The sequence below is a fragment of the Jaculus jaculus genome, chromosome X (genome assembly GCF_020740685.1).
Source record: "Jaculus jaculus isolate mJacJac1 chromosome X, mJacJac1.mat.Y.cur, whole genome shotgun sequence".
NCBI classification, from domain to species: Eukaryota; Metazoa; Chordata; class Mammalia; order Rodentia; family Dipodidae; genus Jaculus; species Jaculus jaculus.
The window spans coordinates 134,576,776-134,601,836 of NC_059125.1; the positions used below are offsets into that span (position 1 = coordinate 134,576,776).

General features: G+C 43.3%; 1 protein-coding gene across 2 annotated transcripts in view; it reads right to left on the bottom strand.

The window, feature by feature from the left end:
* Positions 1-24,400, bottom strand: part of Arhgef6 (Rac/Cdc42 guanine nucleotide exchange factor 6) — a 164,790-nt gene extending 140,390 nt beyond the window's left edge. Inside the window, exons 1-2 of one of the 2 annotated variants that reach the window (XM_045140179.1) lie at positions 24,161-24,400; positions 22,736-22,819 (exon numbers count right to left, since the gene is read on the bottom strand). In XM_045140179.1, coding sequence (XP_044996114.1) covers positions 22,736-22,819; positions 24,161-24,325 — 249 coding nt within the window. In that variant the 5' untranslated portion in view covers positions 24,326-24,400. Of the gene's footprint in view, positions 1-9,302; positions 9,960-22,735; positions 22,820-24,160 lie in introns of those variants that run through there. The other variant, XM_045140180.1, reaches the window with a different exon arrangement.
* Positions 24,401-25,061: the final 661 nt, after the last annotated feature.

The following is a 25,061-nucleotide window of genomic DNA, read 5'->3' on the forward strand; positions in this document are numbered from 1 at the left end:
TAAGGGCATTGATTCTGATCTCTCCTTCAACTATGCTCAATTCAACACGTTTATTACTTAGTTCCTGCGTGCAAACAGATTTTTTTTCAGTTATTACCAAAAAGAACCATTTGTTGAACTGCACAATTTAACTAAAGCCATAAACATATTTTTAAAGTTCTCATATTTTATTTGTATTCATTTATTTGAGAGAGGAGAGAGAAACAGACACATACAGAATGGCCATGTCAGGGCCTCCAGCCACTGCAAACAAACTCCAGATGCATGTGCCTCCTTGTACATCTGGCTTACGTGGGTCCTGGAGAGTTGAACCTTGGTCCTTTGGCTTTGCAGGCAAATGCCTTAACCCCCTAAGCCATCTCTCTAGCCCTAAGCATCTTTCTCTTGGGTCCATTTTACATTTTTGTGTGATATTTTAATTATAAAATAAATGTGTTCATTTAAAACAACACAAATAAGGCTAGGGCGATGGCTCAGTGAGTCAGAATGCTTGCTGTTTAAGCACAAGGGCATTTTAAGCCATACTACATGCCTATAACCCCAATCTGTGGAGGGTAGGGAGTGGAGACCTGAGAAACACTGGCACTCCCAGATTAACAGAAGCTCTGGGTTGAGGGAAGCATCCTGTCTCAAGGAAAGAAATACACAGGATGAGCAACAATAGAACACCTGATATTCTCCTCTGGCTTCCACAAACACTCCCATGGGGGCATGTGAACCCACATGCAAATGTACATACATTACATATCATCATATATACCACAACCACCACACCACACACATGCCTTATACATACAAATGTAAAAAAAAAAAAAAAAAGCACAAATACTAAACTCTTTAATCCAGGTAAACATGAGAAAGTGAAAATATTCCCCTTCTCAAATTCTTCTAGTGGGTGTGTGCACTAAAAGGAATGAACAGCTTTCCTCATTTTTCGACTCCAAGAGGAATCCATCCAAGCTGTTTCTATTATTAGAAGCCAAAATGGTAGCTAAAGAAGTTACTGCGGTTAACAACTGAATAATTCATAGTCTCCTTTTTACAACTACATCTCCAAACATATTTCTAGTCCTGGCTTGTGAAAAGGAAACCATACACAAATGATTATTTTTATCAGGTAAAAAAAAAAAAAAATTGGTCCTGACTTGAGGAGATGGCTCAGCAGTCAAAGGCACTTGTTTACAAAGCCTGCCAGCTCGGGTTCAATTCCTTAGTACCCACATAAAGCCAGATGCACAAAGTGGCACATGCATCTAGATCATTTGCGGTGGCAAGACGGCCTGAGTTGCATGCGCACACACATATTCCATACTGTGTGTGTGTGTCTGTGTGTGTGTGTGTCTAGCTCACTCGCTCGCTCTCTCTCTTTCTCTCTCTTTCATACACACACAGACACACACACATATAAATAAATAAATAAATAAATAAATAAATAAATAAATAAATAAATATTTTTTTTAAAAAATTGGTCCTGTTAAGACAGCATGGAGGCGCACGCCTTTAGTCCTAGCACTGGGAAGACTGAGGTAGGAAGATTCCTGTAAGCTCAAGGACAGCTTGAGCTATAGAGAGTTTCATGTCAGCATGGACTAGAGAGACACTCTGCCTCAAAAAAAAAAAAAAAAAAACAGGGCTGGAGAGATGGCTTAGCGGTTAAGCGCTTGCCTGTGACGCCTAAGGACCCCGGTTCGAGGCTCGGTTCCCCAGGTCCCACGTTAGCCAGATGCACAAGGGGGCGCACGCGTCTGGAGTTCGTTTGCAGAGGCTGGAAGCCCTGGCGCGCCCATTCTCTCTCTCTCCCTCAACCTGTCTTTCTCTCTGTGTCTGTCTCTCTCAAATAAATAAATAAATAATTTTAAAAAAAAAAAAACTCTTACACCCTGGCTTGGTGGCACATGCCTTTAATCCCAGCACTCAAGAAGCAGAGAAAGGAGGATTGCTGTGAGTTCGAGGCCACCCTGAGACTACATAATGAATTCCAGGTCAGCTTGGGCTAGAGTGAGACCCTATCTCGAAAAACCAAACCAACCAAACAACAAAAAAAAAAAAAAAAAAAAAAAAACTCTTACAATTATCCGCATATTGTAGTTTGTGTTCCATGGGTTATGTTCAGTGAAATTGGAACTGTTTTTCTATAGTCTCCAAAGTCAAATATACAAATATGCTATATAACTGATTTGAGACACATTTCCACACACTCTAAATTGAAATTATTTTCTCTGGTGAGAAGCACTGAGAATTTCAAGGGGGAAAGGCACGTCAATTAATGAGGGAACGATGCTCACAATGCTGAGAGGATTAATTTTTGCAGTTGAGCTTAAGAACAGCAGCCAAGCCTGCCCTCACTATTGATGGGAAGTGCTCAGAAACATTTGACTTTGTTTGCATCCTAAAGAAGAGTGTGTTAAGTACTCAAAAATATGTGGGGCTTTTTCCTTGGCTTTATTTATTTATTTTTTATTGACAACTATTTGGCTTTATTTTTAAGACATTTTTCTTTTCCCAAAACCAGGCAGTCTCTGCCAAATAGAGCATGGAAGTGAGACACAAGGTGGCTGGATTTCTTCTTTTTCCAATTTCAAGTTTCATCCGTGTCTAATTTCTCAATGTAATAACGTAAAATCTCAGAACCCTTGAAGAGCCCACCGTTGATCCTCTGCTTATCTAATTTATTTAAATGTTAATATTTCAAGGATCATGTGGCTCACTTATCAAAAGGGATTATCTCAACATAACTGTATCAAGCAAGCTTCTTTTCTGAAAATGCAGTACCATTTAAGAGTGAAAGTCTACTAGAAAACATTATAATTCCAATTAGAAACTAGCTTTCATTGATGGCTGTCACTGGGCTCACTGCCATTCTTTTGTTAACACGAGGGGTAGCACCACCTCATCATTGGCACTACTTACTCTTGCCACCAGGACATTGGCAATATGTAATAAAAGGCCAACCTACATCTGGTTCAGTCCAAAGCTGAAGTCCTTAGCCACAGCACTAATATACTACACACAGACACACGCACACGTATGTGCATGCATGCAAGTACACGATGCCCAGACCAAGTAACAAATGCAGACAAGGAAAGATAAGAAGCAATTGCAATTCCAAATCACTAGACCTACCCTACATAGCATGTGTCTGGTCTCCTACCAAAGGCCCTCAGAGGGTTTTGTCTTTGGCGGTCTGTGTTATATAGTTTTTCTGTCCTGTTCCTTTGCTGATGTGCTGTCAATTTCATTTCTTCCACATTACATGCATATCTATATGTATGTATAGATATACATATATATTGTTATTATCAGCATGTCTAATCTGCGATAGCCACTCTTTTTCCTTCATTCCAGCTTCTATTCAGATGCTGTGTCCCAGTTTTTAAAGTGTTTCCACATACCTTACCTCATCTATTTCTAATCAGTTAAGGATGAACAACCAGGTTACCCTAAATGTTCACATGCTTAGATAAAAGCAATTCCACTCTGAGTGAGGGCCTGAGATAGTCTCCTAGGAACAAAGTAGAGAAGTCTCAGTGTAAAGATGGATCATCTCCATTGTAGTCCAGGTCTCCTCTGACTGTTCAAGTCAACTTACTGGGCACTTATTTAGTAAGCATTCACTGAGTTCCTGCTATGAGCCCGTTCTGAGGAATGATGTTATAAAGATGATCAAACTTTGGTCCCTGCCTTTGAAAGTTTCCAAGCCTAGCAAATAGACATTTTGATAGGTTCCCATAACAAGAGTAGACAAGTAATGTAATGTAAAGATATCTTGGTGCCAAGGGATTATGAGGAATTGAATACATACTGCCTAATTCAGTAGAAAAGGGTTAGAAGATAGGAGGCTAAAAAAGAAACTAGGTTTGTCCTCTCCCTTTTCCGCCTTCTTCCCCTCCTCTCCCCCCCCCCCTCCAGTCTAGCCCAGACTGGCCTCAAACTATTGTGAATCCTCCTGCTTCAGCCTATCACATTACAGTGACACATTATAGTGGCACATTACAGGAATGTGCCACTATACCCAGCATAGCATCTCTTTCTCTTTCTTTCTTTCTTTCTTTCTTTCTTTCTTTCTTTTTTTTTTTTTTTTTTTTGGTTTACTAAATACTTTGTGTTTAATATATTTTAAAATATAAAGAAATTTCAAGGAACCCCTTAAAATGCAATACAAAAATGTCAAAAGTTGCCAAGCATGATGGTGCACACCTTTAATTCCAGCACTTGGGTGGCAGAGGTAGGAGGATCGCCATGAGTTTGAGGCCACCCTGAGACTACATAGTAAGTTCCAGGTCAGACTGAGCTAGAGTAAAGACCTACCTCAAAAAACCAAAAGAAAAAGAAAAAATATATAGGGCGAGAGAGATGGCTTAGTGGTGAAGGTACTTGCCTGCAAAGCCAAAGAACCCAGGTTTGATTCCCCAGAACCCACGTAAGCTGATGCACAAGGTAGTACATGCATCTGGAGTTCATTTGCAGTGGCTAGAGGCCCTGACATGCTCATTCTCTTTCTCAATTCTCTCTCCCTTTCTCTCTCTCAAGTAAATAAAAATAAAATATTTTAAAATATTACAAGTTAGGACAATGAAACATTGGTAGATGACAATGAAGAAGCATGCGAAAGGGCAGGAGGGATGATTTGTCAGTTAAGGTGCTTGCCTGTGAAGCTGAAGGACTCATGTTTGACTCTCCAGGTCCCACGTAAGCCAGATGCACAGTGATGCAAGCATGCAAGGCCACACGTGCACAAGGGGGTGCACGCATCTGGAATTTAATTGCAGTGGCTGGAGGCCCTGACATGTCAGTCCTCGCTCTCTCACTCTCCACCCCCGCCCGTCGCATAAAAAAGGCCAGTCTGTTGGGCTTGCCTCAAAAAACAAAAACAATAACAAAAAAAGAAGCATGCAGGAAAAGTGGCACAGGGTTAACATTTCACTGACAGCTTTGGTACAATGGAGAGAAGCACCATAAAACCACTGTCCAGGGGGCTGGAGAGAGAGAGAGATTGCTTAGTGGTTAAGGTGCACACCTGTGAAGCCAAAAGTCCCAGGTTCGACTTCCCAGTACCCACCTAAGCTAGATGCACATGGTGGTGCATGCATCTGGAGTTCGTTTGCAGTGGTAGAGGCCCTGACATGCTCATTATCCCCTCCCCCCTCTCTCTCTGTACATATATATATATATGCCTCTTTCTCTCTCACACACACACATACAAACACAAAGAAATTAATAAATTAAATTAAAGGACAAAACACTGTCCAGAGTGGCTGGTCCTTCACTGTATATTTCAAATGAATATATTGAGAAAAAAAATAATTGCAATCCACTCAGCTATGTGTTACGTTAAGTAAAAAATCTAATCATTGGGCATCTCTTTCTTTGTGGTCTCAGCCAGGTGTCAGATAGTTGGGACAGCTAGTTTGCCAAACTCTGGATAAACTTGGAAAGTGGTTCACAACTCTGATTACTCATTAGAATCACTTGCAGAGATTTGAAAAGAATAATTGGGCTGGAGAGATGGCTCAGCAGTTAAAGGCACTTGCTTGCAATGCCTGCTGACCTGGGATCCATGCCCTAGTACCCACATAAGGCCAAAAAATGGTGCATGCATCTAGAGTTGATTAGCAGTGGAGAGATACCCTGGTGCACCCATTTTCGCTTGCTCCCCCCCCCTCTCATAAATATTTTTTTAAATGTACAAACAACCTATATGTCCATCAATGAGTGACTAAATAGAAAAGCAAAATACGGTACATCCATTCAGTGGAATACTAATCAGTAATTTAAAAAAATGAGCCCCTAGTAGCTGCTGCATCATGGGTATGAATATTATGCCAAGTGGAAGGAACCTTATATAAATGAATGCTTGTATGATCACATTCATTTAAAGAACCAAACCAAAAAGAAAGGAATTTCTCATCTTAGAAGTCAGGGTAGTGTTGCTCTTGGTGAGAGGTAATGACTGGGAAGGCAGTGGCTGTGGATGACAATAATATTCTGCTTTCTTTTGTTTGTGTTTTGAGGTATGATTTCTCTCTAGCCAAAGCTGACCTGGAATTCACTATGTAGTTTCAGGGTGGCCTTGAACTCATGGCAATCCTCCTACCTCTGCCTCCCAAGTACTGGGATAAAGTCGTGCACTACCACACCCAGCTTTATTCTGCTTTTTAAAATTTATTTTTATTTATTTATTTGAAAGAGAGAATGGGCTTGCCAAGGCCTCCAGCCACTGCAAATGAAATCCAGGTGCATACACCACCTTGTGCCTCTGGCTTACATGGATACTGGGGAATCAAACCTGGGTCCTTAGGCTTTGCAGGTGAACGCCTTAACCATTAAGCCATCTCTACAGTCCATCTTCTGCTTCTTAATCCAAGAGAAAGTTATATAGGTATTCATTTCCTGAATTCATGTTATAAAACTGACTTCAACTTTTTTTAAAAAATGCCAATACCTAGGCCAATTAACTCAGAACCCCTGGGTTGATGGGACTCCAACACAGTGTTGTTATTGGTTGAGACAGGTTCTCACACTTGCCCAGGCTGACCTGGAGCTCACACTGTAGCCCAGGCTGGACTCAAGCTCATGGCAATCCTCCTACCTTAGCTTTCTAAATCTTAGGATTATAAGTATGAGCCACCATGCCCAGCTAACACTTATGGTTTTTGGAAGGAGGTTTGTGTTTTCAAGGTAGAGTCTCACTGTAAGCCTCACTATGTAGTCTCAGGGTGGCCTTGAACTTACTCCAATCCTCGTATCTCTGCCTCTCAAGTGCTGGTATTAAAGGCATGAACCACCATACCAGGCAACACTTGTGCTTTTAAAAGCACCCTAGGCCTGGAGATGCATGCCAGTGGTAGAGTCCTTGCCTGGCATGCATGAGGCCCTGGGTTCCAACCCAAGTACTGCACAAACCAAGCACACTCCTATAATACCAGCATTAGGGAGGTGTAAGCAGAGGATGGGAGTTCAAGGTCATCATGGGACTACATGAGATCTTGTTTCTAAATAAATAAAGCTACTCCCGATGAGTCTAATGTATAGCCATGCTGAGAGAAGGAACTAGATGTTCCTGTGCTTATTAGGAGATTGCTAGAGCGGTGGGGGGCTTCTGATGAGGGTAGAGTTCTGAAGTAAGGTGTGTCAGTGGCACTTCTGCCTCTGCCTTCCCCTGCCAGGGTGGGTCGGCCTCAAATCTCATTTCCCAACTGTTTCTTAGGATCATATATTGTGAAGATTAAGTAAAGTACCAAAGGGACTCGATGGTCAAAGGTGCTTGCTTGCAAAGTCTAACAGCCTGGATTCGATTCTCCAGTACCCATGCAAATCCAGATGCACAGAAAGGCACATGCATCTAAAGTTTGCAACAGCAGAGGCCCTGGCATGCCCTATCTCCCCACCCCCTCCATCTCATACACAAACAAAAAATAAAGTAAGGTACTTCAGGCACCCAATCCAATTCCTAGAACATAGCAGGTGCTGAGGAAATAGTATTCAGTTCCTTTTCCTTCTTTGCATCTACGGTCCTAGGTGCAGGAGGAACTCACTGCTGTAAATGCACAGAACTCACACCCTCTGATTTCTCCTCCTGAATACATTTCTAGAGACTGAAGTAATAATCCACAAATGATATCAAATGAGCATCAGAAGTTTCTAGACGCTGGCCACTCACTCACTCTTTCCAGCACCTGCCGTTCCCCAAATATTCCTGGAGATCAGAGGCAAATACAAACCATAGGTGCTGCCCTCACTCATAGCAAGGCCAGCCCTATGCAAGCAAGGCAAGGCCAAAAGGAGAGTTGGCAAAATGAATCCAAAATAATTAGCAGTTTAGAAGACAAAACATCTCTACAGTGCCTCAAATGAGACATATTTATGCAAGATAAACAAGATAACAAGCAACAAAATCTGGGCTGAAAGCAGGAGCCTCACGTTAGTGTTTTGACTTTACCATTGGTATGCTATATGACTTTGGTTAACCAAACTTTTCTGTTTCCTTGTCATATGAAAGCCATCTCTCATACATCCTTCACAAGGACATGGTGAATTTGAGATAAGCAAAAAACCATTCAAACAATTAATTGTCAAAGCAATGCAAGGTGAGAATACTAGATGGAAATTTACTTTGTTCAGAACTCCAGTTATTCCCCAGCCCCACACATGAAGACAGACACTGTCTTAGTTGAATTGCTCCAAGCTTGCCAGGAGCCACATGGGCCTGAAGCTGGCTTATGTAAGAAGGGACTGCAGCACTCCCCTCCCCGCATGTAGCATAATACTTTGCTTAAGAGAAACCTTTGGAAATGCCTCTACTGAGTCCAAGGGCAGGCCTGCTCTTTAGGTTCTGGACAGAAGTGCTCTCAGCCATGGAGCACTGAACTGTGGCTGGAGCAAATGATGTCATCAGAGATCCTCTTACCATGGTCAATGTCAAAATTCAGATAGGAAGTTCAAGGACAAACTGGATTTTCCAAGCAAACCTAAGTTAGACAAGCAGTTCAGATCTAAGAATTTTGCCTTAAAAACTAATACCTCAAAAATGAAACATCAGTTGAAATTTATCCCCTTCTATGTGCCTTTTGTTTTATGTGAAGCTTTTATTGACAAAATATAGTTTTACAGAAAAATATATTCCTTGACTGTGTTTTTATTCCCACTACACATTAAGAAATGGCAAAAAAAAAAAAAGTGAGTCACTCCTACATCCTCAAACAAAATAAATAAATAAAAAAGAAGATATTTCAGGAGAACAATATTTGAAGACACAGAGATAAAGTTGAGGGCACTCCACTCTAGAGCTGAAATAACTGGAATACCTGTTGGGTTCCTAAATAACTGGAAAATGAAAACTCGACATGAACTACAGGCACTTTAGAACACCTTTGTGGAGTACAAGTGTTCCATCCGCAAACCATTCCTGCAACAGACCTCTGTCACACATCCCCAGATGCATCAATGCCCAGGGTTGAGAGGGCATCAAATTAGTATCAAAAATAGTGCTGTTAACTCTTGCTCTGGTTCCAGGGGGATGAGAAAAGATAGAATACGATCTGCTGCAAACCTTACGGCCAGAGCTGGATAGCACGCCCCTAAGTTTGGTGCGTCCTGGCTCTGCGCCCCCGCCCCCGCCCTCCGGGCCCCAGAAGCTCTGAGAGGCCCTGGCAAAGAACGGACCCCGCTGGCTGAGGCTGGGGCGAGGGCTGGGAACCACAGCAATGAGGAGCAAGGGCGGCTCCTCTCGGGCTCCCCCGGCCCCCCAGCCCCAGCCCCTCGCCAGCTCCCCTTCCCGTGACCCCTTGCCCCGAGACGGTCACCTGGCTCGCCGCTGCCCGCCTGTCCTCCGGCTGCTCGCTCCCTCCAACCGTGCGGCCGCCGCTGCCGCCTCCTGGACGCGGCTCGCGCTTCCGACTCAGTCACGGGGCCGGCGAACGGGCGGGCGAGCCTGTGCCAAGGCTGCGGGAAGCGATCTTTCCCAGCCAGCGGGAGCTGGGACCCGTCTGCCACCAGGGCGAAACTGGAGAGCTGGGATCGGCTGGCCCGGGCGGGGAGGGGCGGCTGCAACTTTGCTCCTGGACGCGGGCGAGGAGGGGGCGCCCGTCTCCAAACTCCGTGCGGCGCCGGCAACCTCTCCAGGAGAGGGAGGTTTTTTGAATGCTTTTTGAAAAAGGAAAGTCAGATTCTTGCCCTCAAGTTCTTGCTCTAGAGCCTTGCCGTTCGGCGGGCGGAGAACCGCGGCGCTGACCGTGGGGTGCCAGAGGCGCGCCCCACTGAGTGCACCCGAGACGAGCCGGCCGAGGGCTCCTGGGGCATGGGCTGGAGGGAGGCGGCTGCCCGGGGAAGCCCGCCGGCGACGCCCCTCAGGACCCCACTTGGCTGCCTAAGCCCTGGCCAGGGAGGGAGAGCGGCCTGGAGGGACTGGGCCAGCGGCGGGGAAGCAATGACCCGGACCTGGATCGCAGAAGTAGGAACTGGAAGTGACAGCGGCGCAGGGCAGAGCAGCAGCAGCAGCAGTGGCGGCGGCGGCGGCAGCCGCCAAAGACGCGGTGGAGCAGCAGCAGCCACACTGCGCATGCTGCTGCCACCCAGTTCAAGTCTCAAGCCCGGGACAACCCGCGCCTGGCCGGCCCAGGGCCAAGGCTAATGCCTCGGGTGAGGATGCTGGATCTAAGAACAAGCCTTTCCTATTGGTGGCCCGTCCCCAGATGCAACTCGGAATCCCCAAGATACCTGGGCGCTTGTCACTGACCCCTCACACCCATTCCTTTCTTGAACCATACTGGCTCTCCTTGCTGGGCTAACAACAGGCCCCAAATCAAATAGCCTTTTGCAGGGAAAACAAAAAGGTTCCTGACAGATGGAAAATATTTAAAACTTCACTTGAAGTCCTTTTTTTTTTTTTTCTGTGCTGGGGATTGAACCCAAGGTCTCACACATACTAAGCAAAGTGCTCTGTCGCTGAGCTGCACCCTTGACCCATTATAATTTTATTTTTGAAACATGGACTTACTAAGTAACCCACACTGCTGTGAAACTCAGATTCTCCCTCCTGGCCCTCCTGAGTAGCTGGGATTGCAGGTATGTGATACCATGCCCAGTTTGAAATTCATTCTTTATAGAATTTTTTTAATGTAAAAGAGTAGGATGGGGCTGGAGAGATGGCTTAGCGGTTAAGCGCTTGCCTGTGAAGCCTAAGGACCCCGGTTCGAGGCTCGGTTCCCCAGGTCCCACGTTAGTCAGATGCACAAGGGGGCGCACGTGTCTGGAGTTCGTTTGCAGTGGCTGGAAGCCCTGGCGCACCCATTCTCTCTGTGTGTCTCTTTCTCTCTCTCTGTCACATTCAAATAAATAAGTAAAAATGAACAAAAATTTTAAAAAAATAAGAGTAGGATGACCAGAGTTACAGGTCACAACTGACATCTAATTAACTCCTGGAAATTCCATTCAGAGTGTCACATTTGCTAGACAGGGAACACCAAAAAAAAAAAAGCTTGCTAAAATCCATTTTAGTATTCCCATTACTCAAAATTGAGCAGCTGAATATGTTGAGCAGCTGAATATGTAAAGCTTTGCCCAGTGGAAAGTGATGGAAATGGGTCTTTTAAAAGTGGTGCCAGAACTGGCCATGGTGGCACACACCTTTAATCCCAGCAGAGGTAGGAGGACTGCCATGAGTTCAAGGCCACCCTGAGACTACAGAGTGAATTCCAGGTCAGCCTGTGCTTGAGTGAGACCCTACCTGGAAAAAAAAAAAAAAGTGGTGTCCGATATTAAGGGCTGGGAAGCTGGCTCAGTAAAATACTTGCCATGCAGGTGTGAGGACCCGAGTTCAGATTCCCAGCACCCACATAAATGTTGGGTGTGCTCAAAAGGACCCCAGCTGAAACTAAGAATAATTGGCAAAGCAAGCAAGGATGTTTTCTTGGTGAACTGGGTACCAGCACAAGAGTGAAGAAGATTGACACAGAAAACAATCAACTCCTACCAAATTAGATATCCAGAGCCTCAGAGGCCCCCAACACCTCATCACTGAAGCAGACCCAAAATGAACCCAACATGGCTCAGGGAAATTTTGCGGAAGAGGGGGCGGAAAGAATGTCAGAGCCACATGTTGGGTCATGATATGCAGAGACATTTATGGTACCCATAACTGTGGGCTAACTCCATAATGCACGACCCATATGCTTCAACAAGGAGGGGCCAGCGGGAGGGGGTAGGACATGGATGAGCCTAACAATGGTACCAACTTGACTGTATTCACTGAGTAAAAAACTAGCTAATAAAAAAATTTAAAAAGTTAGGTGTGATGGCACATACCTGTAATTCCACAATGGGGAGGCAGAGGATCCCTAGGACTTGCTGGCTAGCTAGTCTTGGCCAAACTGGTGAGCACCAGGTTTGGTGAGACTATCTCAAAAAATAAGAAGGGTGGGGGCAGAAATCAAGCTGGGACTGAGCTGAAAATATCCTCCCTGGGCTGGAAAGATGGTTTAGTGGTTAAGGCACTTGCCTGTGAAGCCTAAGGACCCAGGTTCGACTCTCCAGAACCCACACAAGCCAGATGCACAAGGTGACGCATATGCACAAAGTGGTACAAGTGTCTGGAGTTCAGTTGCACACAAATTCTCTCTCTCATAATTTAAAAAAAAAACTGCCCCCTGTTGACCAGCCAAAAAGCTGGAAAAAGTTATGCTGCATGAAGATTATGAAGATTATGGGAAGTCATCGACAGTGATAAACAGTAGTGGACATTGAAAGCCTTAAGACTGGCCAGCCAGGCCAAATGTGCCAACTGTTGCAACAGTGGCATGTCAATGATGGGAGAAACCAGCTGCTTTGTAATTTAATTGTAGGCCCACTCCCCAAGAGGGGATACCGCCTGGTACTGGAAATTTATTCAAGAGCCTATCGCAGAGGAGTTCATAAGCCCTAGGGTTGCAATGCATGCTGTTGTCTGGCCAAATGCATATAGTATACTCACCAAACTACCCTGTAAACACTTTATTTAATGTTCATACCAATATATTAAGGACACTCTCATTTTGGTTAAAGAAGTTTTCCCTTTTCAGATGGTGGTGACCTCTGGGTTGACTCAAAAGTCACCCTAGTAGTGAGAAGAAATGACAGAGGAGTGTTCAGCCCTGAGGCATCTCTATCACACCTTCCAAGACTCAGGATCCATTGCAGAAGAGGTGGTGGAAAGAATGTAAGAGCCAAAGGAAGGGTAGGACTCCTTACAACGCAATCTTACAGACATGAAATAGCTTGGATATCCATGATCTCACAGTGTCTTACACTACCTACAGAAAACCCTCATAATAGGAGGAAAAGATGAGTCTAATTGAGAGGAAGAGGGAATACAATGAAGGGTAGAATTTTGAAGGGGAAAGTGGGGAGGGGAGGGAAATATCATGGTTTATTGTCTAAACTTATTGTAGTTGTCAATAAAACGTAAAAATATGTTTATAAAATTAAATTAAATTAAAAGTAAAAAGTGTTGGCAGACGATTAGACACTATTTATCCTCTGTGGAGTTAGTCATCTCATTCTACTGAGGCCTAGAGAGGAGGGCTTGACTTCACACATGTCAGGGCTAGGACTTGAAGAGGGTCCATTGTCCAATCACAGCTATTGGCTTTGCCTTGCCCTGCTTTCTTAGAGCTCTGGCTGCCTGGAGAGAGACTAAGCCTTGGCTCTAGAGCATGGGTAAAGCTGCCTTACTTCCAAGACTGCCTTCCTGAAGAGCAGCCCATATGGAATGGCAAATTGTCCATCCTACAGGCCTTACTTTGGGGACAGCACCAGAGCTGTTCCTGTGACAAGGCAGATGGAGTGACTCAGGGAGACAGGAGGGAGTGAGAGGGTGGAGGCAGAGAAAAACCATACTGCTCCTGGCTGGTATTGGAAAGAGGGATGGAGGGAGGGAGAAAGGGAAGGAAGGAAAGAGAAAGAGAAAGAGGAAAACACTAGCTGAATCACATATTACTTCAGTGACATGCTTCATGAACAAGACACTATGTTACAAAGTAAGCTGAGTTCATTTCTGCAAAATGATAATGATAAAATATACTAGGCAAGCGGAAGGTAGCAATGGTAGGAGAGGACCAGGCGGGAGTGCCTGTGGGGATGAGAGGAAAGACTCTGGGCAAGGGCTTCCACAGGCCCGCCAGTCATATGGCTTTTGCCAAAACAATGCCATCAGAGAGGTATCACTCAGGACACCCAACTAATCAGAAGAATCTGACCCGTTGCTGACTCCCACTTAGTCCAAAGGCAACATCTCCTCAAAGGGTGGGAGGGAGAATCTTATGAATTCTAGAAGTCATGTAGTTGAGGAGCCTCCTAGTCCCATTAGTGACACTACCTAATAAAAAAAAATTTTTTTTTCCATATGTTCTGGAAAGTTTTGAATTGACTGAATATTCTTTTTTGCTTTCTCCATTGTGTAAGAAAGATATATTTAGTCCACAAAAGAGAAACACAAATGGACTATGATGGAATGACAGGATGTCAAAATTCATTAGGAATTATGAAACACAAATTACAGCAAAAAATGAAATACTATTTTCATCCATCACTTTAGTAAGCTTTGAAGATAAGCAATATGAAATACTGACAAGAACATGAGGAAGAAGACAATTTCTACACTCCTGGTGGAAGTGTGTACATAACACACAGCATATTTGTAGGAGAATTCAATATTATCAAAATTTGACACAGTAATCCCAATTCCATGAAAAAAGACCCATCAAGAATAATCATAAATGTACACATACAACATAACTCCCTTGGATTGACCCCAGGGATGTCAGATTGAGTTAACATCTGACTGTGAATCAATGTACTGTATCCGTACAATAAAGGGCCTAAACCAATGACCATCTTAACAGAAGCATAAACAAAAACAGAAAGTGTTTTGGAAAAACCCAGCACCCTTCCATGATAAATAAAAAAGAAAAATGCTGAACAAACTAGTAATGTAAGGAGACACCCCAGCCCAATAAAGGTCATCTTTAAAAAAACACAGCTAACATCATGCTTAAAGCTGAAAGTCTGAAGGCTTTCCTACTGAAGATCAAACAAGACAAGGATGTCATTCTCACTGCTTCTAGTCAACATGGAAAGGTTCAAGCCAGACTAATTAGTGAAGAAAATGGAAGAAAAGTGTCCAGATTCAAAAGGCAGAATTAAACTTGTCACTAATTCAAACATTACATAATCTTGTAAAAATAAGAAGAAACTATTAAAACTGATCATCAAATTCTGTAAAGGTGAAGGATAAAGGACAAACATTAAAAATTAATTGCATTTCCATACACCTGCAAGGAACAATCAAAACACAAACAAAGCTAAGCAACCAATTCCAAACTAGGGGGCTAGTTCAGCAGTCAAGAGTGCTTGCTGCTATATCAGGGCCAGGAAAGACCTAAGACTGCCCAAGTTTGACTCCCCAAAATCCATGTAAAAACAGCAAACAAAAAGATAACAAAAAAAGCTGCGCCTATCTGAGTATATTGGTTCAAGCCTTTAATTCAGTACTTGAGAAGCGGAGGAAGAAGGATACCATGCATTTGAGGCCACCCTGGGCTAGAGTGAGACCCTACTTCCAAAAAAGAAAGAAAACAGAGCTGGGGAGATGCCTCAGCAGTTAAAGGTGCTTGCTTTCAAAGCCTGTTGGAGCAGGGTGTGGTGGCACATGCCTTTAATCCCAGCACTTGGGAGGCAGAGGTAGGAGGATCGCTGTAAGTTTGAGGCCACCCTGAGACTACATAGTGAATTCCAGGTCAGCCTGAGCTAGAGTGAGACCCTACCTCAAAAAACCAAAAACAAAAAAAAAAAATCAAAGCCTGCTGGCCTGGGTTCAATTCCCCAGTACCCAAGTAAAGCCAGATACACAAAGTGGCGCATCCATCTGGAGTTCATTGGCAGTGGCAAGAGGCTGTGACACACCAATACACTCCCTCTCTCTCTCTCTCTCTTTCTCTCTCTCTCTCTCTCTCTCTCTCTCTCTCTCTGTGTGTGTGTGTGTGTGTGTGTGTGTGTGTGTGTGTGTGTCTGTGTGTGTGTCTGTGTGTGTGTGTGTGTCTCAAATAAAGAAATATATTTTTAAAAAATAAGAAAGACAGCAGGGCTGGAGAGGTGCTTAGTGGTTAAAGCTCTTGCTTGCAAAGCCTGCTGGTTCAGGTTCAATTTCTCAGTGTCAATGTAAAACCAGATGCATGCCCAAAGTGGTGAATATATCTGGAGTTCATGTGCAGAGACAAGAGACCCTAGCGTGCCCATTCTCTCTCTCTCTCTCTCTCTCTCTCTCTCTCTCTCTTATTCCTTCACTCTCAAATAAATAAAATAAATGTGCTTTTAAGAAAAAATAAAACAATCAAAGATGTGCATGGTAGTACATGTGAGCGATTGCAGCACTCAATAGGTGTAGTCCAGAGGATCAGAAGTTCAAGGTCAACCTTAGCTACATGTTTAGTTCAAGTGCAGCCTGATCTACATGAGAACCCACATCAAAAAGAAAGAAAGGGGCTGGAGAAATTGCTTAGTGGTTAAAGCACTTGCCTGAAAAGCCTAAGGAACCAGGTTGGAATCCCCAGTACCCACATAAGCTAGATGCACAAGGTGGTGCATGCATCTGGAGTTTGTTTACAGTGGCTAGTGGCCCTGGCACGCCTATTTTCTCTCTCTCTCTCATAAACAAATAAATAAAATATTTATTTAAAGAAAGAAAGAAATTCTGCTTGTAATAGCATCAAGCATGGTGGGATAGGCCTTTAATCCCAACACTCAAGAGTCAGAAGTAGGAGGATCAACATGAATCGAGGCCAGCCTGGGACTACAGAGTGAGTTGGTCAGCCTGGGCTAGAGTGAGACTCTACCTCAAAAAAAGCATACCCCAGGGCTGGAGAGATGGCTTAGCGGTTAAACACTTGCCTGTGAAGCCTAAGGATCCCAGTTTGAGGCTCAAGGACCCATGTTAGTCAGATGCACAAGGGGGCGCATACATCTGGAGTTCATTTGCAATGGTTGCAGGCCCTGGCGTGCCCATTCTCTCTCTCTCTCTATCTGCCTCTTTCTCTCTCTGTCACTCTCAAATAAATAAAAATGAACAAAAAGTTTTTAAAAAGTATACCCCAGCATATATTGGCGGAGGCAGGATGTTCAGGAGTTCAAGGTCATCCTTAACTACATAACAACTTCAAGAACTTCAAGGCCAATCTGGACAACATGAGGTCTTGTTTCAAAAGAGGGGGGGGGGCTAGAGAAATGGATCAGTTGTTAAAAGTGCTTAAGGAGGAGGAGGAAAATACATTGGAATGAATTAAACCAAATGAGCATCAGACATGTACTCTGAAAACTACAAAAACATGGTTGAATGAAATGAAAAAAAAATCCAAATCAATGGAAATAAATCTCTGCTTAGATTCAAAATGTAATGCTGCTAAGATAGCTCTATTCCTCAAAGTGATCTACAAGTTGAACACAGTCTCTATCAAAACCTCAGCTGGCTTTTGTGCAGAAATGAACAAGATGAAACAGGCATGATTCTACACACCTGTATTCCATGAACTCAGGAAGCAAAAGGATTAAGGCATGCTCAAGGCCAGCCTGATCTACATAGTGAGTTTCAAGACAACAAGGGCTACATATGGAGACCCTGTCTCAAGAAAAGAAAGAAAGAAATGGGCAAGATGATTCTAAAACTCCTGGATATTTAAAGTATTTAGAATATTCCAAAATGGTTTTTAAAACAAAGAACAAGTTAGAGGGCTCATATCTTCTGATTTTAAACTTACTACTAAGCTACATTAATCAATTTAGTGGAATAAAAATCTTTTCAATAATGGGTGATGAAAAACTATAGTATGTACAAATGCAGAAACAAACTAACATGGACCCTATCCTCCTATCATATGCAAAAATTAACTCAGAAGGGATTGACATGACTATAACACTTTTAAAAGAAAAGAGAAATATTCATGGCCTCTGATTAGGCAAGAATTTCATAGATAGTACTAAAAGTCAAACAAAAAGTAGATAAATTTGTTTTCATCAAAATTAAGGAAAAAAACAACTGCTTCAAAAAACACATGTTGCGGGCTGGAGAGATGGCTTAGAGGTTAAGCTCTTGCCTGTGAAACCTAAGGACCCTGGTTCGAGGCTTGATTCCCCAGGACCTACGTTAGCCAGATGCACAAGGGGGTGCATGTGTCTGGAGTTCATTTGCAGTGGCTGGAAGCCCTGGCGTGCCCATTCTCTCTCTCTCTTTCTCTCTCTCTCTCTCTCTCTCTCTCTCCCCCCCCTCTTTCCCTCTTTCTCTGTCACTTTCAAAAATAAATAAATAAATAAATAAACATAAAACAAAAAAATTTTTAAAAAAACACATGTTGTGGAGGTGCCTCAAAGAGTCCTTTATTCCCCATGTGTCTCAGTTACTAGCTGTGTGGACTACTATGGACCTAAGACCTCATAGCCATAGACAACACAAAGACGGAGGTCACTTGGACAGGCCAAGTGGCCATCCACGTGCACAGAGGATGACAAGCCTGTAATGTGGTTCCCATGGCCCTAGCCCAATACCTGGGTGGTCAGTGTGGTACTGTTTCTCTGACTGTAGTGCTCTACACTTCCAAACGGCCAGTCTCAAGCTGACAGCCTTTCTTTAGATAAAAATCACACATAGTGTGTTCTGGGAAATGATCCAGACCAGCTCTTCTTGCTTTTCACATGTGTAGAGCTTTTCTACTATGAACCTTCTTGTTTGCAAATACGTATGTGCGCATGCGTGTGTGTGTGTATGTATCTGCACACATGTTCATGTGCATGGAGGTCAGAGGCCAATGTTGGGAGTCTTTCTCTGTAACTACCTAAGTCAGCCTGTGAGCTCCAAGGGACCTCCTGTCTCCACCTCACCAGCCCTGGGATTACAGGCATGTGCCACCACACCCGCCATTTACCTGGATATTGGAGATGCAAACACAGGTCTTCATATGTGTGCATCAAGCACTTGACCCATCGAGCCAGCTCCCCAGCCCCCTCACCGGGCATGTCCTATGCTAGACCCTGTGTTATGAACTTGCCCCTCTTTTTCTAGTGACCTTCTAGAATATTTCTATCTAGGTCTATTCCTAGCTCCCTGGAAGCATGAGCCTGTATGGGCAACATTCCTGGCTTCTCAGAGTTCCTCAGCTCAATTTCCACTCTCATTTCTTCTAAAGTGATTCTCTGTGCCTTCTCTCGGGGTTCTAGGAGTGCCTCTATATGGCTCCTATAAAATACCTGTTGCACAAAATTCTTCCCACGATAGTACAAAGAACACTGAACACTGTACCAGTGGGACTCATATTTAGATAGGGGTGATTAAGTGCTATAGAAACATCATTCCATTTGATCCCCTAAAGAATCTTCTGTAATGAACCCCATTACCTTATGAGCAAACTTAAAAATGAATTTAACCAAACCTCTGCAGTAGATATTGTCAACGTATCCATCATACAGGTGAGGAAACAGGATCATAGAAATACCAAGTAACTTGACTCAGAGTCACACAGTCAGTAAGTGGCAGAGGTAAGACTCTGACACACATATCAAGCTACAGAAAGTATGTGATGAACCACAATGGCAGATTTCCTTTATTGCAATGCTCACACCATGTTCAGGTGAGCCTGAATTATCACTAACACAAAAATATGTCCAATTCCTTTGAAGAAGACAGAAAAGTATGATATGTTTTTTAGTAAGATTTCTATCTGCCAGCCATGGTGGCACAAAACTTTAATGAATTCTAGGCCAGGCTAGACTAGAGTGAGACTCTGCCTCAAAAAAAAAAATCTATCCAAAATGAATAAAACTACTATAAACAATTGTACTTAAACGAGTAAGCAGTTCCAGTTACCAGAAAAGTCTTTAACCATGCCAGTGCCAAGGGGTGTTTCGGTGTCATGTAGTCCTCTTAGAAACATTCAGAAGCAAGGTACACCTTCAAGCAGCTTCACGGCTTAGGAATCATCAGCAATTTCACCATGTTTTTATTTGAAAAATAAAAAAGAAAATATTGGGAAAGGAGAAAGTGTGGGGGGGGAGGGAGGGAATTAACATGGGATTTTTTTATAATCATGGAAAATGCTAATAAAATTTTTTTTAAAAATTGAAAAAAAAAAGAAAATACTGGAGCCAGGGCTGGAGAGATGGCTTAGTGTTTAAGGCGCTGCTGTGAAGCCTAAGGAGCCATGTTCGACTCTCCAGTTCTCACGTTAGCCAGGCGAGGCAAGCGTAAGTTCGCACATGCCCACTATGTGGCACAAGCATCTGGAGTTCGATTGTAGAATCTGAGGTCCTGGTGTGCCAATCCTCTCTCTCTCTCTCTCTCTCTCTCTCTCTCTTTCACACACACACACACACACACACACACACACACACACACACCACACACTCTGAAATAAAAAAAAAGAAAATACTGGGGCTGGGCTAGAGAGATGGCTTAGCAGCTAAGGTGCTTGCTTGCAAAGCCTAAGGATCTAGGTTCACTTCCCTGGTACCCACATAAAGCCAGATGCACATGGTGGCACATACATCTGGAGTTCATTTTCAGGGGTTAGAGGTCCTGACACACCTATTCTCTCTCTCTCTCTCTTTCTCTCTCTCTCTCATAAATAAAAATAATAAAAAATAAATAAAAATAAATTTTAAATAATTTTTAAATAGTATGATCTGTTCCTTAGTAGACAGCATTCTATAAGAGATATGCCATATACACCCCAAAAGATATATGAGAGAGAGAGACTTAATCCTCACACTGAGCAAAGGAAAGACTGGAATAAGATATTCTGAGATAAGTGCAGAATGCTGCTTCATGAAAGATTTCCAGGAAAGCAAAATGTATCTGGAACAAAGCTAGTCATAGTAATAATAATAGTAGTGGTAGTGATTACCACTTGAATATATTATGTTTTAGCCACTCTTCTGAGGGCTTTATGTGTATTAATTCATTGAAATTATTTTCTCAAGATATAGGTGCCACTTTCCTATTTTACTGGTGGGGAAACCAAGACATAAAAGTATAGTTAACTAATATGCCATAGATAATAAAGCCACTAGTGATTGGGAACTGGGAACCAAGAATGGGGGTGCTGCAGAGATGGCTCAGTGGTTCAAGGCACTTGCTTGTAAACCCAAGAAGCCTAGCACCAGAACCTCAAAGCACTACTACTATCCACAGATGATTCTTTTTTTTTTTTTTTTTTTTTGAGAGTGACAGACACAGAGAGAAAGACAGATAGAGGGAGAGAGAGAATGGGCGCGCCAGGGCTTCCAGCCTCTGCAAATGAACTCCAGACGCGTGCGCCCCCTTGTGCATCTGGCTAACGTGGGACCTGGGGAATCGAGCCTCGAACCGGGGTCCTTAGGCTTCACAGGCAAGCGCTTAACCGCTAAGCCATCTCTCCAGCCCCACAGATGATTCTTGATTACTAATACAGGGCATCTGTGACCCTGGCCTGAGCTGAGGATAATACATAAATTAGGTTGTTGATCTTATAAGGTGGACTATCTCAACCCAACATTATTATGTAATATCTTACATGATCCTGAAACACTCCATGACATAGCTACTAGCGTGTCTACTTCATAGATAAAAACACTGAGGCGGAGGCTGGAGAGATGGCTTAGCCGCTAAGCGCTTGCCTCTGTAGCCTAAGGACCCCAGTTCGAGGCTCGGTTCCCCAGGACCCACGTTAGCCAGATGCACAAGGGGGCGCACGCGTCTGGAGTTCCTTTGCAGTGGCTGCAGGCCCTGGTACACCCATTGTCTCTCTCTCTCTCTCTCTCTCTCTCTCTCTCTCTCTCTCTCTCTCTCTCTCTCTCTCTCCCTCTCCCTCTGTCGCTCTCAAATAAATAAAACTAAACAACAACAAAAATTTAAAAAACAAACACTGAGGCAGGCTGACAGCATGGCTCTGTGTTACAACACTGACCTAGAAGGCAAGAGGAGGTCCTGAGTTCTATGCCCTTCTCCATGAAGTGACACAAAGAAGTTAAGTCATTTGACACGCAGGCAGGAGTATTTGCCCCTTTCCAGTAACACCATTTTTTTTGTTGTTGTTTTTTTGAGGTAGGGTCTCACTCTGGTCCAGGCTGACCTGGAATTCACTATATAGTCTCAGGGTGGCCTTAAATTAGTTAAAGAACTTAAAGCGATCCTCCTACCTCTGCCTCCCAAATACTGGGATTAAAGGAGTCTACCACCACGCCTGGCTTACAGTAACACCATTTATATAAGCTGAAGGGGCCCACCTAACATAATAATGCAACATAGTTTAAAGTGCCTTGCTTTTGAGGTGCTAGGAATTGAACCCAAGACATTAAGTGCACTACCACTGACTGAGCTACACCCCCAGCAGTGCAACATACCTTAAACATAATGCAGTTTTGACCTGAGGGCCAGCTTCTTTCAGTTTTCCAAGACCTCTGTTCTGAAGTGGGATTCTTTTTTATTTGTGTGTGTGTTGTGTTTTTTTTTGTTTTTTTCGAGGTAGGGTCTCACTTTGGCTCAGACTGACCTGGAATTCACTATGTAGTCTCAGGATGGCCTCAAACTCACAGCGATCCTCCTACCTCTGCCTCCCAAGGGCTGAAATCAGAAGAGGTATGAACCACCATGCCCAGCTATTTTTGTTTTGTGTTTTGTGTTTTGTTTTGTTTTGTTTTGTTTTGTTTTCTTGTTTGTTTTGCTCAGAGGGATTACAGTGACCCTCTGCAACAGCCCGCAGGCAATTTTCTTTCCCCTGAGGAAGAAAGCACACTCACAAAAGCCTTGTCCCTGGAAGCCTATATTCTCTGCTTAGATGCTGCATTGAAATGCATCATTTTTGAGTTTTAGTTTTCCTTTTTTAGGGAAGTGAGTGGGCAAGACAGGGTCTCATGCAGTCCAGGCTGGCCTTGAACTTGCTCATGTATCAGAGAAGGACTTTTAACTTCCTGACCCTCCTTACTCCACCTCCTCAGTGCTGGGATGACAGGCATGGAACATTACTCCTGTAGTGTTTGTTTGGAATTGGGTTGTGGAAAAGACAGCCACTAGGAATCCACCACTGGGGACCCACCAATCTCAACTCAGGTTTCTTCAAAAGTGCGAACTCTGTTTACCTCAGTGGCAATGACAGTGAAAATCAGTTAAGCATATTTGCTGCCCTTTTTTGTTAGCAGGAATAAACAATAGTGGCAAAATGAAAGGCGAGGCAAGTAGGCTTACTTCCACTCGAAGGGGCGCACATCCTTTCAGGAAGTCATTGATGTTGCTGATGCAGTTGGCTTCAGTTTGGGGCTCCAAACAGTACTAGAAACATAGAGTCAAGTGTCACTTGGAGATGGCCCAGTCCATGACAAGCAGACCCCAGTCATCACTGGCTAATAATTAGCCTTTGAAGGCAGAGGGCAGCGCTGTTCTCAGTGCAGGAAGAGAACTAACCACTGAAGGAAGTGATGCAAACATCTAAACGGTTGATTTTTCTTTCAAATTTCACCAAGCCCTTTCTACATACAAATGTTTACTCGTGTCTTCAGCCCAAATTTGGGGGTAGTAAATTAGAAAGACCAAGACAATTTTTGTAAGTTTAGTTCCTGCTTTCAAGCCAGAAAGCACTCTTTCTTTCCCCTTCCCTCTCCCCTCCTCATGATAATGCAACGTTACTACATTGCACCTTGGTTGTGTGCTCCACTTGATCACATCGCTCTGCATTTTAACACCAGATTATTGCTGTTTCTCAAATTAAAAAAAAAAAAAGTGGCCAGGTGTGGTGGTGCACACCTTTAATCCCAGCTCTTGGGAGGCTGAGGTAGGAGGATCAAGATCGCTATGATCATGTTCCTGGCCACCCTGAGACTACCAAGTGAATTCCAGGGCAGGATGGGCTAGAGCGAAACCCTACCCTGAAAAACAAAACAAACAAAAACAACAGAAAGTGACTCAAAAGGGAAAAGAGCTATACTCACAGTCACATATCATGTTGACCTTTAAGGAAATAATTGCAGGACTCTACCTTTAAGTTTATTTAAAGTGCCTGTTATAAAAATAGCCACTGTCATGAACATGGGTTTCCTACATCAAAAATCTTGGTTGTTTTTGTAAGACAAAGTTTAGTTTCACTTTGAACACACATTACAATATATTTGGTTTCTCTTATTTTTACAAGTCATGTGTGACATTTTTTCAAGATTATTTCTCCTACTAGCTAAATAGACTTCGCTTCAATGTTTTCTTTTAAAGAGGAAGTCTACATAGATTTTAGACAAACTATTAATAACTGCCCGGAAGGTCTGTAAAAATCATCCTATTATTCTAAGACTCATATGCACCTCAAGTTCAAAATATGTCTGCAGTACCCAGAGAAGTGTGGCACACATCTCCACGACAGAGCAAACCACTATAGGGGGGTGCTTCTGTCCCAGTGGTGCAACAGGCTGTTACTCTGCTAACATTTGGGGGCCAATTACTAAAGGATAACATTTCATTTTTCTGACTTTTCCAAACTAAAACACAGAAAGAATGCCTAACTCTTAGAAAGACATTAAAGTAGGGGATTCCCATGACCAGGGCCCTTAAAAAAGATCCTGAGGATTCTATCATTGCTGTTCTGTGATAGTAAGGAATCCCAAAGATACTACAAAATGACCTTACCTTTTCCACCGAGCCAGGCATGAGTCTGTTGATCAGTTTACACAGCACTACCCCATTTTTCAGTGACGACTTTAAGAACTCCTCCGGATCACAGATGGTCTTCTTGGGAGAATCTAAAACTCCCAAAGATATAAGCCATGTCACGACTTGCTCTTCTGGATTCATTCCTGAGGCTCGTACACTCTGAACAGCTCTCCGGGGCAGCTGCAAGAACTAAGCCACATCCGTGATTACATCTGCTGCTGTCTTCCTTTTTATGAGTTCTCTTATGGTGCTTGCAGAGCAAAGGTTTAAAGCAGCGTTCCTTCAACAACAGTGGAACCCTCTCAGTCATGGGATTTGTAAAGCACAGAGGCCAAACTCAAAGATAGGGAAACATAAAAATTAATGTAGAAATATTGGATAACACTGTTTTTTCTGTTCTAAAATCTACAAAACAAAATCATTAAGATTTTTTTTAAAAGAAAAGGAAGACGACACATACACACACCCCAAAACCCCAACAGTGCCAGACTCTGTAACAAAAGGAAGTAAGGAAGATAATGGGGAGGGAGAAAAGTAAGCAAGTATGTGTAGAAAACAGAGGTGAACTGGCACTCCAGTGAACCTTGGCAATGAGACATACATGGGGCAGACGGGGAAAACACTGTCAATATAGTCTAGCCCCAACAAAAATTTGGCTTCTGTTAGAAGAAAGATGCCAACTGGCTCTTAGGTCAGACAGATTTGAGCCTCATGGGAAGCTGTGCAGGCACCACAGAGCTCAAAGAGTTAGGTAGGCTGAGAAAATGCATCCAAGAAATAGCAGGATGTCCTCAGACTATCTCACAGAAATGGTGTGTGTCACCAGCATTCCTTGAAAAACATGTTGAGTTGTAGGGTGACAACATGCCCAGCAAAT